The sequence below is a fragment of the Phycodurus eques genome, chromosome 13 (genome assembly GCF_024500275.1).
Source record: "Phycodurus eques isolate BA_2022a chromosome 13, UOR_Pequ_1.1, whole genome shotgun sequence".
Lineage (NCBI taxonomy): Eukaryota > Metazoa > Chordata > Actinopteri > Syngnathiformes > Syngnathidae > Phycodurus > Phycodurus eques.
Genome location: NC_084537.1, coordinates 1,726,022 through 1,739,071, shown reverse-complemented (window position 1 = coordinate 1,739,071; position 13,050 = coordinate 1,726,022). Strand labels below are relative to the sequence as shown.

Here is a 13,050-nt window from a genome sequence, read left to right as displayed (position 1 = left end):
CGGGCCAACCCAACTCAGACACAATAGCATTCTTGGGTCTTACAAGCATCCTCCATATATGGTGGAGGGGCTTCCTTTATAAAGGGAACTGATTGTGAAACCCGCAATAGGTCATCATTCTATCACAAGGTAAGGTGTGTGGACGTTGGCTATTGTACTGTCATCATGTTCACTGTAAGTCACTTTCAACCATGTACTTCTCCACACAGTGCCGTAACACCTCAGTCTTCTCTGTAGGGATTGGAGAGGTAAGGATGAATCTTAATAGAACATTTTTTATAAACACACATTCAATGCTGAATTGCATTTTTCTTGTCTAATTTTTTTTTTTTTTTTGCCTCGAAAGTTTAAAAATGGGCGACGCCGCCATGAAAGAATTTGGGGCAGCGGCCTCCTACTTGAGGAAATCAGACAGGGAGCGTTTGGAGGCTCAGACTCGTCCATTTGATATGAAGAAAGAATGCTTTGTTCCTGACAATGATGAGGAGTTTGTGAAGGCTTCCGTCACCAGCCGTGAGGGGGACAAAGTCACCGCTCAAACTGCAAAGGGGAAGGTCAGTGATCTGGCAGGGTGCTTCCTAACTATAAGTGTCAGAAGTGCAGACAACAAACTATTTAGTCCGAAATAACCAACATATGACACCAACACAAGAAGGCAGAACATTGTCTACTTCTATGCTCCAACTACGTAGTATTCAGGGATGTGCACACATAGCCACTAGGCGGTGTTCAAGCACATGCCTTTTGCCCTCAACGAAAATTATTTTCATTTTTCAATATTTAGAAATAAATATAAAAATTATCCCAGCAGCCATCAATTTTAGCCAAAGTGTTTTGAAATCTGACGGGCATTTTTTTTATTCCTTGGGAGAATTGCACATATGCTTCTGCCTTGCCCCTGCCCCCCTTCTTCTGTCATTTGAACAGGGGGGTGTTGACTTTTAAATCCACTGTTGCCTCACTTCAACTTCTTTGTTAATAGTTGTATTATTGACTGTGTTGATTGTGCTAACAAAAATAAACAAGTTAAACATACTTCAGTTTTTTCCCTGTTTTTGGGCTAGAGCACTTGCCCCCAAAACTGTCTGTGCATGCGCCTGATAGTATTTATTTATGTACTGTATCTGTGCATATGTACATTATATTGTATATGTATACAGTACAAATGCTCAACAACTACACTACCACTAATGTCTATTGGGTCTACTTAAACATAGTCCACACAATAAAGTGTTTGTTCACAATGAATGAAATTGCAGTCCAGTAATTGCTTCCAAATAATGAGCGGCTCACTTTCTTCACACTGATGTGTATGAATGGTATGCACAAAGAAGTGTGGCTATAAAAACCAAAGGGAAAAAAACCCTAAGAACTTTCAGTTCCAAATCAATGTGAGCAATGTCAGAAATACACCGATAGGCATAGCACAAGCGTTGTTGTTGTTAATGATATTAAAAATGGACTAAAAACATTGCATCTTCTTTGTTTTCAGACTGTGACAGTGAAGGATTGTGACGTGCATCCTCAGAACCCGCCAAAGTTTGATAAAATTGAAGACATGGCCATGTTCACCTTCCTCCACGAGCCCGCTGTGCTGTTTAACCTCAAAGAGCGTTATGCAGCATGGATGATCTATGTGCGTGAGGATCTTTCGAAACCATGTTAATGATGTTTCCTGAGAATTATCGGAAGCCGAGTCTAAGTGCCACTTATACCAGAGCATCGCTATGCCTCTTTTTCTTTGCTAGACCTACTCTGGGCTGTTCTGTGTCACTGTCAACCCCTACAAGTGGCTGCCAGTCTACAACCAAGAGGTGGTTGTTGCCTACAGGGGAAAGAAGAGGAGTGAAGCTCCTCCTCACATTTTCTCCATCTCTGACAATGCCTACCAGTACATGCTAACTGGTAATTATACAGCAGCTTTATAGACTGTATTCTCACATTAAAGTGATAAATACGAATTATGGAGGTTGTGCATACAGTTCTTAGTCATTCTTGCCTTTCCTTTCCAGACAGAGAAAATCAGTCAATTCTCATCACGTGAGTTAGATTTTAGTCCGTTTTTGTTTGTTTGTTTGTTTGTTACTTTTTGATAGAAGAATGATGCTTGAACCTAACCTACAGTTATAATCACCCACGTTAATACCATTATTGCTAATATTATCACAAAGTCCGTTGGAGGACATGACTAAACATTATTGATCGAATGCCAGTGTCATTACACATTTTCCCTTCCTACAGGAAGAAAAACTTTGATCTTTTTTAATATCTGTAGCCAAGCAAATCACTTTGTTTCCACAGTGGAGAATCCGGTGCTGGGAAAACTGTCAACACCAAGAGAGTCATCCAATATTTTGCCAGCATTGCAGCTGGCAGTGGAAAGAAAGACGTAGGCTCTGAGAAAAAGGTGTTTATCATGATTCTAAATCAAAATTGTAAATTGATTTCCTGGTTTTAGGAGTTACATTTGAATAAATACCTGTGTTTTCAGGGTACCTTGGAGGATCAAATCATCCAGGCTAACCCAGCTTTAGAGGCCTTTGGAAATGCCAAAACCATCAGAAATGACAACTCCTCCAGATTTGTAAGCTTCACTTATACAAAAAAATAATAATAATAATAATAAATTATGTTTGTTTGTGGATTGTATTCTAACACTTAATTTTTTTATTTTTTTTTTAACCAGGGCAAATTCATCCGAATTCACTTTGCTGCCAGTGGGAAGCTTGCATCGGCTGATATTGAGACATGTTGGTAACATTTCAGAAATGTTATCGGTTATGGCAATGGCCCAGCATTTTTTATTTTTTGTATTTGTTTGTTTGTTTGTGTATGTATATATGTCTGTATGTAGTATGTATGTACAGTATGTATATATTTGACCACCAATCTTTTAATATATGTCTACAGATCTGCTGGAGAAGTCCCGTGTCACCTTTCAGCTTAAGGCTGAAAGAGACTACCACATCTTCTATCAGATTCTCTCTCAGAAAAAACCAGAGCTTTTAGGTAAATGAAAAGCAGCTAACATTCAGATCGCTGATTAAGGCTTGTTTCATTGTGTGCGGCACACAAAGTAACATATTCGTTGTACTCTTTTAGAGATGCTGCTCATCACCAACAACCCCTACGATTATGCGTTCATCTCCCAAGGAGAGACAACCGTCGCCTCCATCAATGATGCTGAGGAGCTCATGGCCACTGATGTGAGGATGTCAAATGTTTTGCTTGTTAGACATGAGAGGCACTGCAAAAAGTCACAATAATGAGTCACGGCAGTCAGGCTATTAGTCGTTATTGAAATATTACTTTATGCTACTGCAACTTTATGCTATTACTTCTTTTTCTGTGTAGTGTACATCATCATACAAATGTTGATGACAGTTATTAATCAATATCATCCGTACGTTGAACGCAGGATGCCTTTGATGTGTTGGGCTTCACCCAAGAGGAAAAGAATGGCATTTACAAACTGACAGGTGCCGTCATGCACTATGGGAACATGAGGTTCAAAAACAAGCAGCGTGAGGAGCAGGCAGAGGCGGATGGCACTGAAGGCGAGATGGGCTCTCTGGATTTTCAAAACTTGTCCATAAAGACACAAAAATATGATCCTGATCATTTTTTCTCGTCCTCATAATTTTTTAGATGCTGACAAAGTTGCTTATCTAATGGGGATGAACTCTGCTGACCTCATAAAAGGTCTCTGTCATCCAAGAGTTAAAGTGGGAAATGAGTGGGTCACCAAGGGACAAAATGTTCAGCAGGTTGGTAAATGTTACCAAAGTGGTATGAATGTTATTGATTTTGTAACACATGATAATACTTGATGCACACATACCACATAGAAATAGAGTTTATGGACCAATGGAATAAAACCAAGACGTCGGTTGCATTAGGACAACACACCGTAGTTTATCCATTACAAGATTTGATGATTTCCATGACTACTACTACAGAAGCCTGCACTGTAGAGCCAACCCACTAACAACAAGACAACATCATACGTTGATTAATTTCTTGTTTCTTTTATAGGTCTACTATGCAGTCGGTGCATTGTCCAAGTCAGTGTATGAGAAGATGTTTCTGTGGATGGTAGTCCGTATTAACCAATCTCTGGACACAAAGCAGCCTCGCCAGTACTTCATTGGAGTTCTGGATATTGCTGGATTTGAGATCTTTGATGTGAGCTTCGTCTATTATTGCTTGATACAAAGATAAAATTCAGTTAGATTTTATTTTTAGGCAAATAATGACGATATGGGTGAGTAAATAAATGTTTATCCACCTTCCATTTCAGTTCAACACCTTTGAGCAGTTGTGTATCAACTTCACCAATGAAAAACTGCAACAGTTTTTCAACCATCACATGTTTGTGCTGGAGCAAGAAGAATACAAGAAAGAGGGCATTGAATGGACGTTCATAGATTTTGGTATGGACTTGCAGGCCTGTATTGACCTGATTGAAAAGGTGAGAAACACTTTTGTGAGAGGCTTTGATTGTTCAGACACAAAATTCAAACCTACCATCTAATGTTCTCCCTAGCCCATGGGTATCATGTCCATCCTTGAAGAAGAGTGCATGTTCCCCAAAGCCAGTGATGCGACCTTCAAAGCTAAACTGTATGACAACCACCTGGGGAAATCCAGCAACTTCCAGAAGCCCAGAATAGTCAAAGGGAAACCAGAAGCTCATTTTGCCCTGATGCACTATGCTGGCACTGTTGATTACAATATCAACAACTGGCTGGTGAAGAACAAGGATCCTCTAAATGAGACTGTTGTTGGACTTTACCAGAAGTCTAATTTGAAACTATTGGCATTACTCTTTGCAAATTATGCTGGGACAGATTCACCAGGTAAGAATGAACTAAATGCACACAGTGAGTGTATCCATTTCTTTCCCTACTTGTGTGCTATAAATGGTGTTTCCTGTACTTGAGCTCTACTCTTGTTAACTGGCAGATGCCGGAAAGGGAAAAGGCAGCAAGAAGAAGGGTTCATCCTTCCAGACTGTGTCAGCCTTGCACAGGGTTAGTACAGGCACGTGATCGTGTAATGGATCACTGGATCGAATGGAATTTGACGAAAACTTGATTTTCAGCGTAAAAATGTATCGCAATTATCACCCAGGTAAGGTGTTGTACACAGCGTATCACTACCTTCACAGGAGAATCTCAACAAGCTAATGACCAACTTGAGGTCTACTCACCCCCACTTTGTACGCTGCATCATCCCCAATGAGACCAAGACTCCTGGAGCCATGGAGAACCCGCTGGTCATGCACCAGCTGCGCTGTAACGGTGTGCTGGAAGGCATCAGAATCTGCAGGAAGGGCTTCCCCAACAGGATCCTCTATGGAGATTTCAAACAGAGGCAGGACATCTAAATAAATGTCTTTACACAAAAACTAATTTGTGTATTAATTGGGATTTTTTGTTTTCAGATATCGTATCCTGAATCCTGCCGCTATCCCTGAGGGTCAGTTTATCGACAGCAAGAAGGGAGCAGAAAAACTCCTTGGGTCTTTGGATATTGACCACAATCAATACAAGTTTGGACACACAAAGGCAAGTTATAAAGGGACTCATATAAACTAAAGTATCTACTTTGTGAATTCTAAATTCATCCAAAATATCTTAACTTGTGTAGTATTTATCTAATATTTGAGGTGATACGATAATAACACAGAAGGTAGTTGTTATGATCATGATTTGAATATAGTTTAATAAAAATGAACATCTCTCTGATTATTTGTTCACTTTAGTAATAATAAAGGTTAGTTATTACAGCACCAGTACACCAAGCATAACTTTCTGAAACTTAAAATAAACTCCGTAAGATGCCTCATTTTGTTCCCAAGCTGATCCAAAAAAGCTCGTAGATAATAACATTGATGTACAATTTTCTAAAGGTGTTCTTCAAAGCTGGTCTCCTTGGGCAACTCGAGGAGATGAGGGACGACCGCTTGTCTCTCATCATTACTGGAATCCAGTCTAGATCGAGAGGTCTCCTGGCAAGAATGGAATTCCAGAAGATTGTTGAAAGGAGGTTAGAGGAAATAGGCATACAAAATAGATTTTAGGACAAACAACTGTAATTGTTTTATCTATTTTCTGCATATTTTTAACAAACAGTTAAAACAATGGATGATCTTTGACAGGGATGCATTATTAGTAATCCAGTGGAATATTCGTGCGTTCATGGGGGTTAAGAATTGGCCATGGATGAAGCTGTTCTTCAAGATCAAACCTCTTTTGAGATCTGCTGAAGCAGAAAAGGAAATGGCCAACATGAAGGAAGAATTCCTGAAGTTGAAAGAAGCTTATGCAAAGTCAGAATCCCGCAGGAAGGAACTGGAGGAAAAAATGGTTTCTCTTCTCCAAGAGAAAAATGACCTGCAGCTCCAAGTTCAGGCTGTAAGTTTAATGATATCATTATTCAGTAATTAAGCACTTATTTATATGAATTATATAATTAAATAAATGAACGTGTATAAAATTGTGTTTGTAAATTAGGAGCAAGATAATCTTGCTGATGCTGAAGAAAGATGTGAGGGGTTGATCAAACACAAAATCCAAATGGAAGCAAAAGCCAAAGAGTTATCCGAAAGACTGGAGGATGAGGAGGAGATGAATGCTGAATTAACGGCAAAGAAAAGGAAGTTAGAGGATGAAAGTTCTGAGCTGAAGAAGGACATTGATGACTTGGAGTTAACGCTGGCTAAAGTGGAGAAAGAGAAGCATGCCACTGAGAACAAGGTATGACAACTACTTGGTTGTTGTTGTGTCCTAAAAGAAAGAATGAATAGGAAGTACACGAGACTTAACTGAACTATCACGATGCTTTCCAGGTGAAGAACCTGGTTGAAGAAATGGCGGCTTTGGATGAAATCATTGCCAAGTTAACCAAGGAAAAGAAAGCCTTACAAGAAGCTCATCAGCAAACACTGGATGACCTTCAGAGTGAGGAAGACAAAGTCAACACTCTGACCAAGGCCAAGTCAAAACTAGAGCAGCAAGTAGATGATGTATGTGTTTCAGTACTATTTGTTTGAAAAGTATGTTACTAGTCTAGGCACTTTTGAGCTAAAAGTTTTGAAAAAAAAAATTTCTAGCTTGAAGGGTCCCTTGAACAAGAGAAGAAGATTCGAATGGATCTTGAGAGAGCAAAGAGGAAGCTGGAGGGAGACTTAAAGTTGACCCAGGAGAGCCTAATGGATCTGGAGAATGACAAGCAGCAACTGGAAGAGCATCTAAAAAAGTAAACACCACTATTCTTTCAAGGAATATATAGTGAAGGCATAAACAGGAAAAGGTAAAGAAAAGATTTCCGTTAATGGCTACTTTTTGATTGCAGGAAGGACTTTGAAGTCAACCAGCTCACCAATAGAATAGAGGATGAGCAGGCAATTGCCATTCAGCTTCAAAAGAAACTGAAAGAGCTTCAGGTAAGAAATGGTTCAAGTAATGGTTTGAAATGTGTAACTTATCAAACAGTGACTAATTAATAGCGTCTGACCAGGCCCGCATCGAGGAGCTGGAAGAAGAGCTTGAGGCAGAGCGAGCTGCTCGAGCCAAAGTGGAAAAGCAGAGAGCAGACTTGGCCAGAGAACTAGAAGAGATCAGTGAGAGACTGGAGGAGGCTGGTGGAGCAACATCTGTACAAATTGAGATGAACAAGAAGAGGGAGGCTGAGTTCCAGAAACTCCGCAGAGACTTGGAAGAGGCCACTCTCCAGCATGAAGCCACTGCAGCCACTCTGAGAAAGAAACAAGCTGACAGTGTTGCTGACCTGGGAGAGCAGATAGACAACCTGCAGAGAGTCAAGCAGAAACTTGAGAAGGAGAAGAGTGAACTTAGGCTGGAATTGGATGATGTCATCTCCAATATGGAACATATCGTCAAAACAAAAGTTAGCTCAATGTTTGTTTGTCTGTAGCTTGGAGTTTATTAAATTTAGCCTGATACGGAACATTGATATTCCGACTGCAGACAACTCTTGAGAAGACATGCAGAACTGTAGAAGATCAGATGAATGAATACAAGACCAAGTTCGAAGAAGCCCAGCGGTGTATCAATGACTTCAACATGCAGAAAGCCAAGCTTCAAACTGAAAATGGTATGTAATGTGTTACTTTAATTTAAAGTTGTTCAACACCACTATGTCCAGACATGAATAAAATATGGCCAAAATGCTAGGTGAGCTCTCAAGACAACTTGAGGATAAAGACTCTCTCGTGTCTCAACTCACCAGAGGGAAAATGTCATACACTCAACAAATTGAAGACCTAAAACGACAATTGGAGGAGGAGAGCAAAGTAAGATCACCACTGCTTTGAGGCAGGTGCCTCACCATTTGATGTTTAGTAGAAAAGTGTTGTGTGTTTCATATACATAAACAATATTTTCCTGACAGGCCAAGAATGCATTAGCCCATGCTGTGCAGTCCTCTCGCCATGACTGTGACCTGCTCAGAGAGCAGTATGAGGAGGAGCAGGAGGCCAAGGCTGAACTGCAGCGCGGCATGTCCAAAGCCAACTCGGAGGTGGCTCAGTGGAGGACTAAGTATGAAACCGATGCCATCCAGAGGACTGAAGAACTGGAAGAGGCTAAGTAAGAGATTGAGATTTGATAATTTACCATGAGTAATTGAGACACGTTACTGTGTCTGGCAGCTCAGCTTTTTGTTGGCTAAATGAGCAGCCATTTATTGAATAGTTTTACTTTAAGTGAAAAATGTAACTGGGGGAACGTTAAAAGTTTTAAATTATATTTCCAAAGGAAGAAGCTGGCTCAGCGTCTACAGGATGCAGAGGAAGCTGTGGAAGCAGTGAATGCTAAATGTTCCTCTCTTGAGAAGACTAAACACAGGCTGCAGAATGAGATCGAAGATCTCATGGTGGATGTCGAGAGGTCAAATGCTGCTGCTGCTGCTCTGGACAAGAAGCAAAGAAACTTTGACAAGGTGAAGTGTGCATGAAACATTTGTACTGGTAGACCACAAAATTGATTGCACCATTGTGTACATGGCAGTTCGATGGATTATGATAGAGAGTTAAATAACTCAGAGGCTCATTAGGGAGATCACAATATTTGCGGATTTACATCATGCACCGACATTCATTGATATGATATGATGAGGGGTAAAGGACCTAATTAACAATGCATTGGTTCAAACATAAAAATATGGCTGAGGTCTGGATAGGTTTACATGAAAAAAAAAAAAAAAAACTGGGACTAGGGAAACAACATTTTGAAAATCTGGATCATAATTACAGTATTTCAAAATGCAAGAATGGCTGTGAAACCAGAAACCAGAAATTTCAATGGTCAACCAATATAAGACGAGCATCGAGCTCATTATACAAAATTACATTACCAGACCTGTAGCTTTGTGTTCATAAATTTCTCACATGTAATCAATCATTTGTGCCTTTTTATGCCTGATAGGTCTTATCTGAGTGGAAACAGAAATATGAGGAATCTCAATGTGAGCTGGAGGGCTCCCAGAAGGAAGCCAGAGCACTGAGCACAGAGCTATTCAAATTGAAGAACTCCTATGAAGAGTCTCTGGATCAGCTGGAGACCATGAAAAGGGAAAACAAGAATTTACAGGGTATGCTCTACTGCTGATGTGTACATCGCAGTTGTATTAAAGATCCAGAGTTTATCCCTTTATCCCTAATGCTGCTTGATATTCTACAGAGGAGATTTCTGATCTCACTGAGCAACTTGGTGAGAGTGGAAAGAATATTCATGAGCTGGAGAAATTAAGAAAACAATTGGACCAGGAGAAAAATGAGATCCAGTCTGCTCTTGAGGAAGCAGAGGTTAGGAAATATTACCTGTGAAAAATCCATTACTGTTTTAATCCAAATCATTTCAGTGAAACCTTGTCTCTGCCAGGCTTCCTTGGAGCATGAGGAGGGTAAGATTCTAAGAGCTCAGCTTGAGTTCAACCAGATCAAAGCTGACATTGAACGGAAACTAGCTGAGAAAGATGAAGAGATGGAGCAGTGCAAGAGGAACATGCAGAGGACAATCGAAACTCTTCAGAGTTCTCTAGAAGCTGAGTGTCGAAGCAGGAATGAGGCTCTCCGCTTGAAGAAGAAGATGGAGGGAGACCTCAATGAGATGGAGATTCAGCTAAGTCAGGCCAACAGGCAGGCAGCTGAGGCTCAGAAGCAACTCAAATCTGTTCATGCACATCTGAAGGTAATCTACAAGCAACACATTTTTACAAGATAGTAGAGTGATAACTAACAATATTATGATTCAATGTCATCCCATGAAGGATTGCCAAATTCAGCTGGATGAGTCTGTCCGTGCCAATGATGATCTTAAAGAGAACATTGCCATTGTGGAGAGACGTAACAACCTCATTCAGGCTGAGCTGGAAGAACTGAGGGCTGCTCTCGAACAAACTGAAAGAAGTCGCAAACTTGCGGAGCAAGAGTTGCTGGATGTTAGCGAGAGGGTCCAGCTACTGCACTCACAGGTGAGAGACTTTTATACAGCATAATCATAAAGGTTAACAGATGGATTTTTCCAGCAGCACTTTCTTACTTTCTGAAATCTCTCATCTGAATAAATGCAGAACACCGGTCTGATTAATCAGAAAAAGAAACTTGAAATTGACGCATCCCAGCTTCAGAATGAAGTAGAAGAAGCAGTCCAGGAGTCTAGGAACGCTGAGGAGAAAGCCAAGAAGGCCATCACCGATGCCGCCATGATGGCAGAAGAGCTGAAGAAAGAGCAGGACACCAGTGCTCACCTGGAGCGTATGAAGAAAAACATGGAGCAAACCATCAAAGACCTGCAGCACCGCCTGGATGAAGCTGAACAAATTGCAATGAAGGGAGGCAAGAAGCAGGTGCAGAAGCTCGAGGCCAGGGTAAGAGTTGAAACTATATCAGAAATTTCTCCCAAACGCATAAATGGGGCAAAAATCTGCATGGTCAGTAGAAAAATACAACAGAATGCCGCTATGGGACCAAAATTCAAAGGTTAATTTAACATTGGCAGCATTGATGATAATCCTGGTTGTGGCCCAGATGGTGTCTCAACTGTAATGTTTCACATTTAATGATGTGCTCACCTGCAGCCCTGTGGATCATTTAACATGATACAGACTCCTATTTACCAATTCTGCTGTATGATTACAGTAGAATTATACATTCATTTACTTCTATGGGAATAAATAGCCGATATTGTAATCAACAGTCACAACAAAGTGTATCAAGGGCAAAATTGGCCTCTGGGAGGTTGAAAGAAGTGGCATTTTTAACTTTTAAATTTAAACCGGATAATCCAGTTAATTTCCCATCGTGAGAGGATTCAAATGTAAAAAATCTTTGTTACCTTGAGAGACGTTTAACACAATCAACAACCGTTTGTTGGATTAACGGTACATTGTGGTGTTAGTTTGAACCACTGCAGTTCAGCCAAATTGCACATCAATTACTCAATCAATTACTCATATTAACTCGCCAAGTTACAAGTTTTTTCTTTATTTATTGGCTTTCAGGTGAAGGAGCTTGAAAATGAGGTGGAGTCTGAGCAAAAGAAGAGCAGCGAAGCAATAAAGGGAATCCGTAAATATGAGAGACGGATCAAGGAACTCACCTATCAGGTGGGATTTTTTTCATTTTTTTCCAGATAGTAGAAATGTTATGAACACAAATAGTATGTATGCCTCTTTAGACACTGTCCACACATTAATTGATTGATAATCGTAAAATATATTCCATCATTGAGGTATGCCACACACAGCTTTCAATGTGTCTCATCATATTAAAGTTAACGAGCTGAGAGAATATCTCCCTTGAACTTGTGTGTGTTACGTCCTCTTTATAATGACAGACTGAGGAAGATCGCAAGAATGTTGTGCGTCTCCAGGATCTGGTTGACAAACTACAACTGAAAGTCAAAGCATACAAAAGAGCTGCGGAGGAGGCTGTAAGTAGCTTTCAAAGTGTGCGCCATTAAACTTCCCCTCCTTTACGGTTAAATTGTGGGTTACTTCTACAATATACAGTACTCCCTTACTAAAATGTTTTCGTATTTAAGGTTTGTACATTATGTGAATGTGCGTGTAGCTGCAACAAGTTACCGTCACGTGTAAACAAGTACATCCTTTTACTTTGTGATTTGTTTTGGATTCAACTACCAAAAAAACAAAACAGTTAAAATCAACTGCACACTCAAGAAGTCGAAATTCCTTAATCATATCCTTTATATAACTTTGTGTTGTATGGTTTTCTGTAGGAAGAACAGGCCAATACTAATCTGAGCAAGTTCCGTAAACTGCAGCACGAGCTTGATGAGGCTGAAGAGAGAGCTGACATTGCTGAATCTCAGGTCAACAAGCTGCGCGCTAAAAGCCGTGATGTTGGCGCCAAGGTAAATGACGCTTCTACTCTATATTGCAGACAAACTTAACAGACCACTGTCTTTTATTGTATTTTCTAGGGCGGGCAGCTAACTCACGTGCCTTGCTGTGTAGAGTTTGTACGCTCTCCACTGCTTCAGAGGGTTTTCTCTGGCTATTTCGCCTTCCACCCCATATTCCAAAAACATGAATGTTAGGTTAATTGAAGACTCTAAATTGTCCATAGGTGCGAATGGGCGTGTGAATGGCTGTTTGTGCCACGGGATTGGCTGGCCGTCAGCCTAGGCCTGTCACTCAAAGTCAGATGGGATAGGCTGCAGGTCACCTGCAACACTAATGAGGACAAACCCGAAAATGGATGGAAGGATTTTCTCTGGCCGCTGTCAGTCAAGGGCCCAATCGTCATCACTTTTCTCCCCCTTACGGTGCCCCTGTTTAAAACAGAACACATTTACAGAGACGTTTCCCAGGGTTTTTTCAAAATAATTTATTATTGCGTGTTGTTAATTTTGTTATCTATCCCTAAATAATCTCACTTTGTCACTCTTCATTACAGAAAGGGCTCGATGAGGAGTGAAACATACAGACAGCCATGCAAGAACTTTGAGATCATCTGTAGTTGACTGTTTCCAAAGTGTCCGTAGAATAAAGCAAATG

At 40.4% G+C, this 13,050-nt stretch overlaps 1 protein-coding gene across 1 annotated transcript; it reads left to right on the top strand.

The window, feature by feature from the left end:
- Positions 1 to 13,050, top strand: LOC133412138 (myosin-7). The gene is made up of 39 exons (XM_061695262.1): positions 1 to 129; positions 210 to 248; positions 347 to 554; positions 1,493 to 1,636; positions 1,749 to 1,905; positions 2,013 to 2,040; positions 2,302 to 2,407; positions 2,492 to 2,584; positions 2,687 to 2,750; positions 2,911 to 3,009; positions 3,103 to 3,206; positions 3,419 to 3,557; positions 3,649 to 3,767; positions 4,036 to 4,185; positions 4,301 to 4,471; positions 4,547 to 4,859; positions 4,966 to 5,033; positions 5,171 to 5,376; positions 5,447 to 5,570; positions 5,915 to 6,051; positions 6,164 to 6,419; positions 6,519 to 6,761; positions 6,854 to 7,030; positions 7,118 to 7,263; positions 7,360 to 7,450; positions 7,525 to 7,914; positions 7,995 to 8,121; positions 8,202 to 8,320; positions 8,419 to 8,615; positions 8,784 to 8,967; positions 9,453 to 9,618; positions 9,708 to 9,832; positions 9,909 to 10,217; positions 10,297 to 10,500; positions 10,600 to 10,896; positions 11,530 to 11,634; positions 11,865 to 11,960; positions 12,270 to 12,404; positions 12,950 to 13,050. Exons 3-39 carry the CDS (start codon positions 354 to 356, stop codon positions 12,968 to 12,970), a joined length of 5,811 nt encoding a protein of 1,936 aa, XP_061551246.1. The 5' UTR covers positions 1 to 129; positions 210 to 248; positions 347 to 353; the 3' UTR covers positions 12,971 to 13,050.

What these genes read in the sequence shown, in the direction of transcription:
- LOC133412138 (XM_061695262.1), top strand. Translation starts at nt 354, where the DNA reads ATGGGCGACGCCGCCATGAAAGAATTTGGGGCAGCGGCCTCCTACTTG. An exon ending in TGCAGCTCCAAGTTCAGGCT is followed by an intron (nt 6,420 to 6,518) that starts GTAAGTTTAATG and finishes TTTGTAAATTAG; the next exon opens with GAGCAAGATAATCTTGCTGA. An exon ending in CTGTTCATGCACATCTGAAG is followed by an intron (nt 10,218 to 10,296) that starts GTAATCTACAAG and finishes CATCCCATGAAG; the next exon opens with GATTGCCAAATTCAGCTGGA.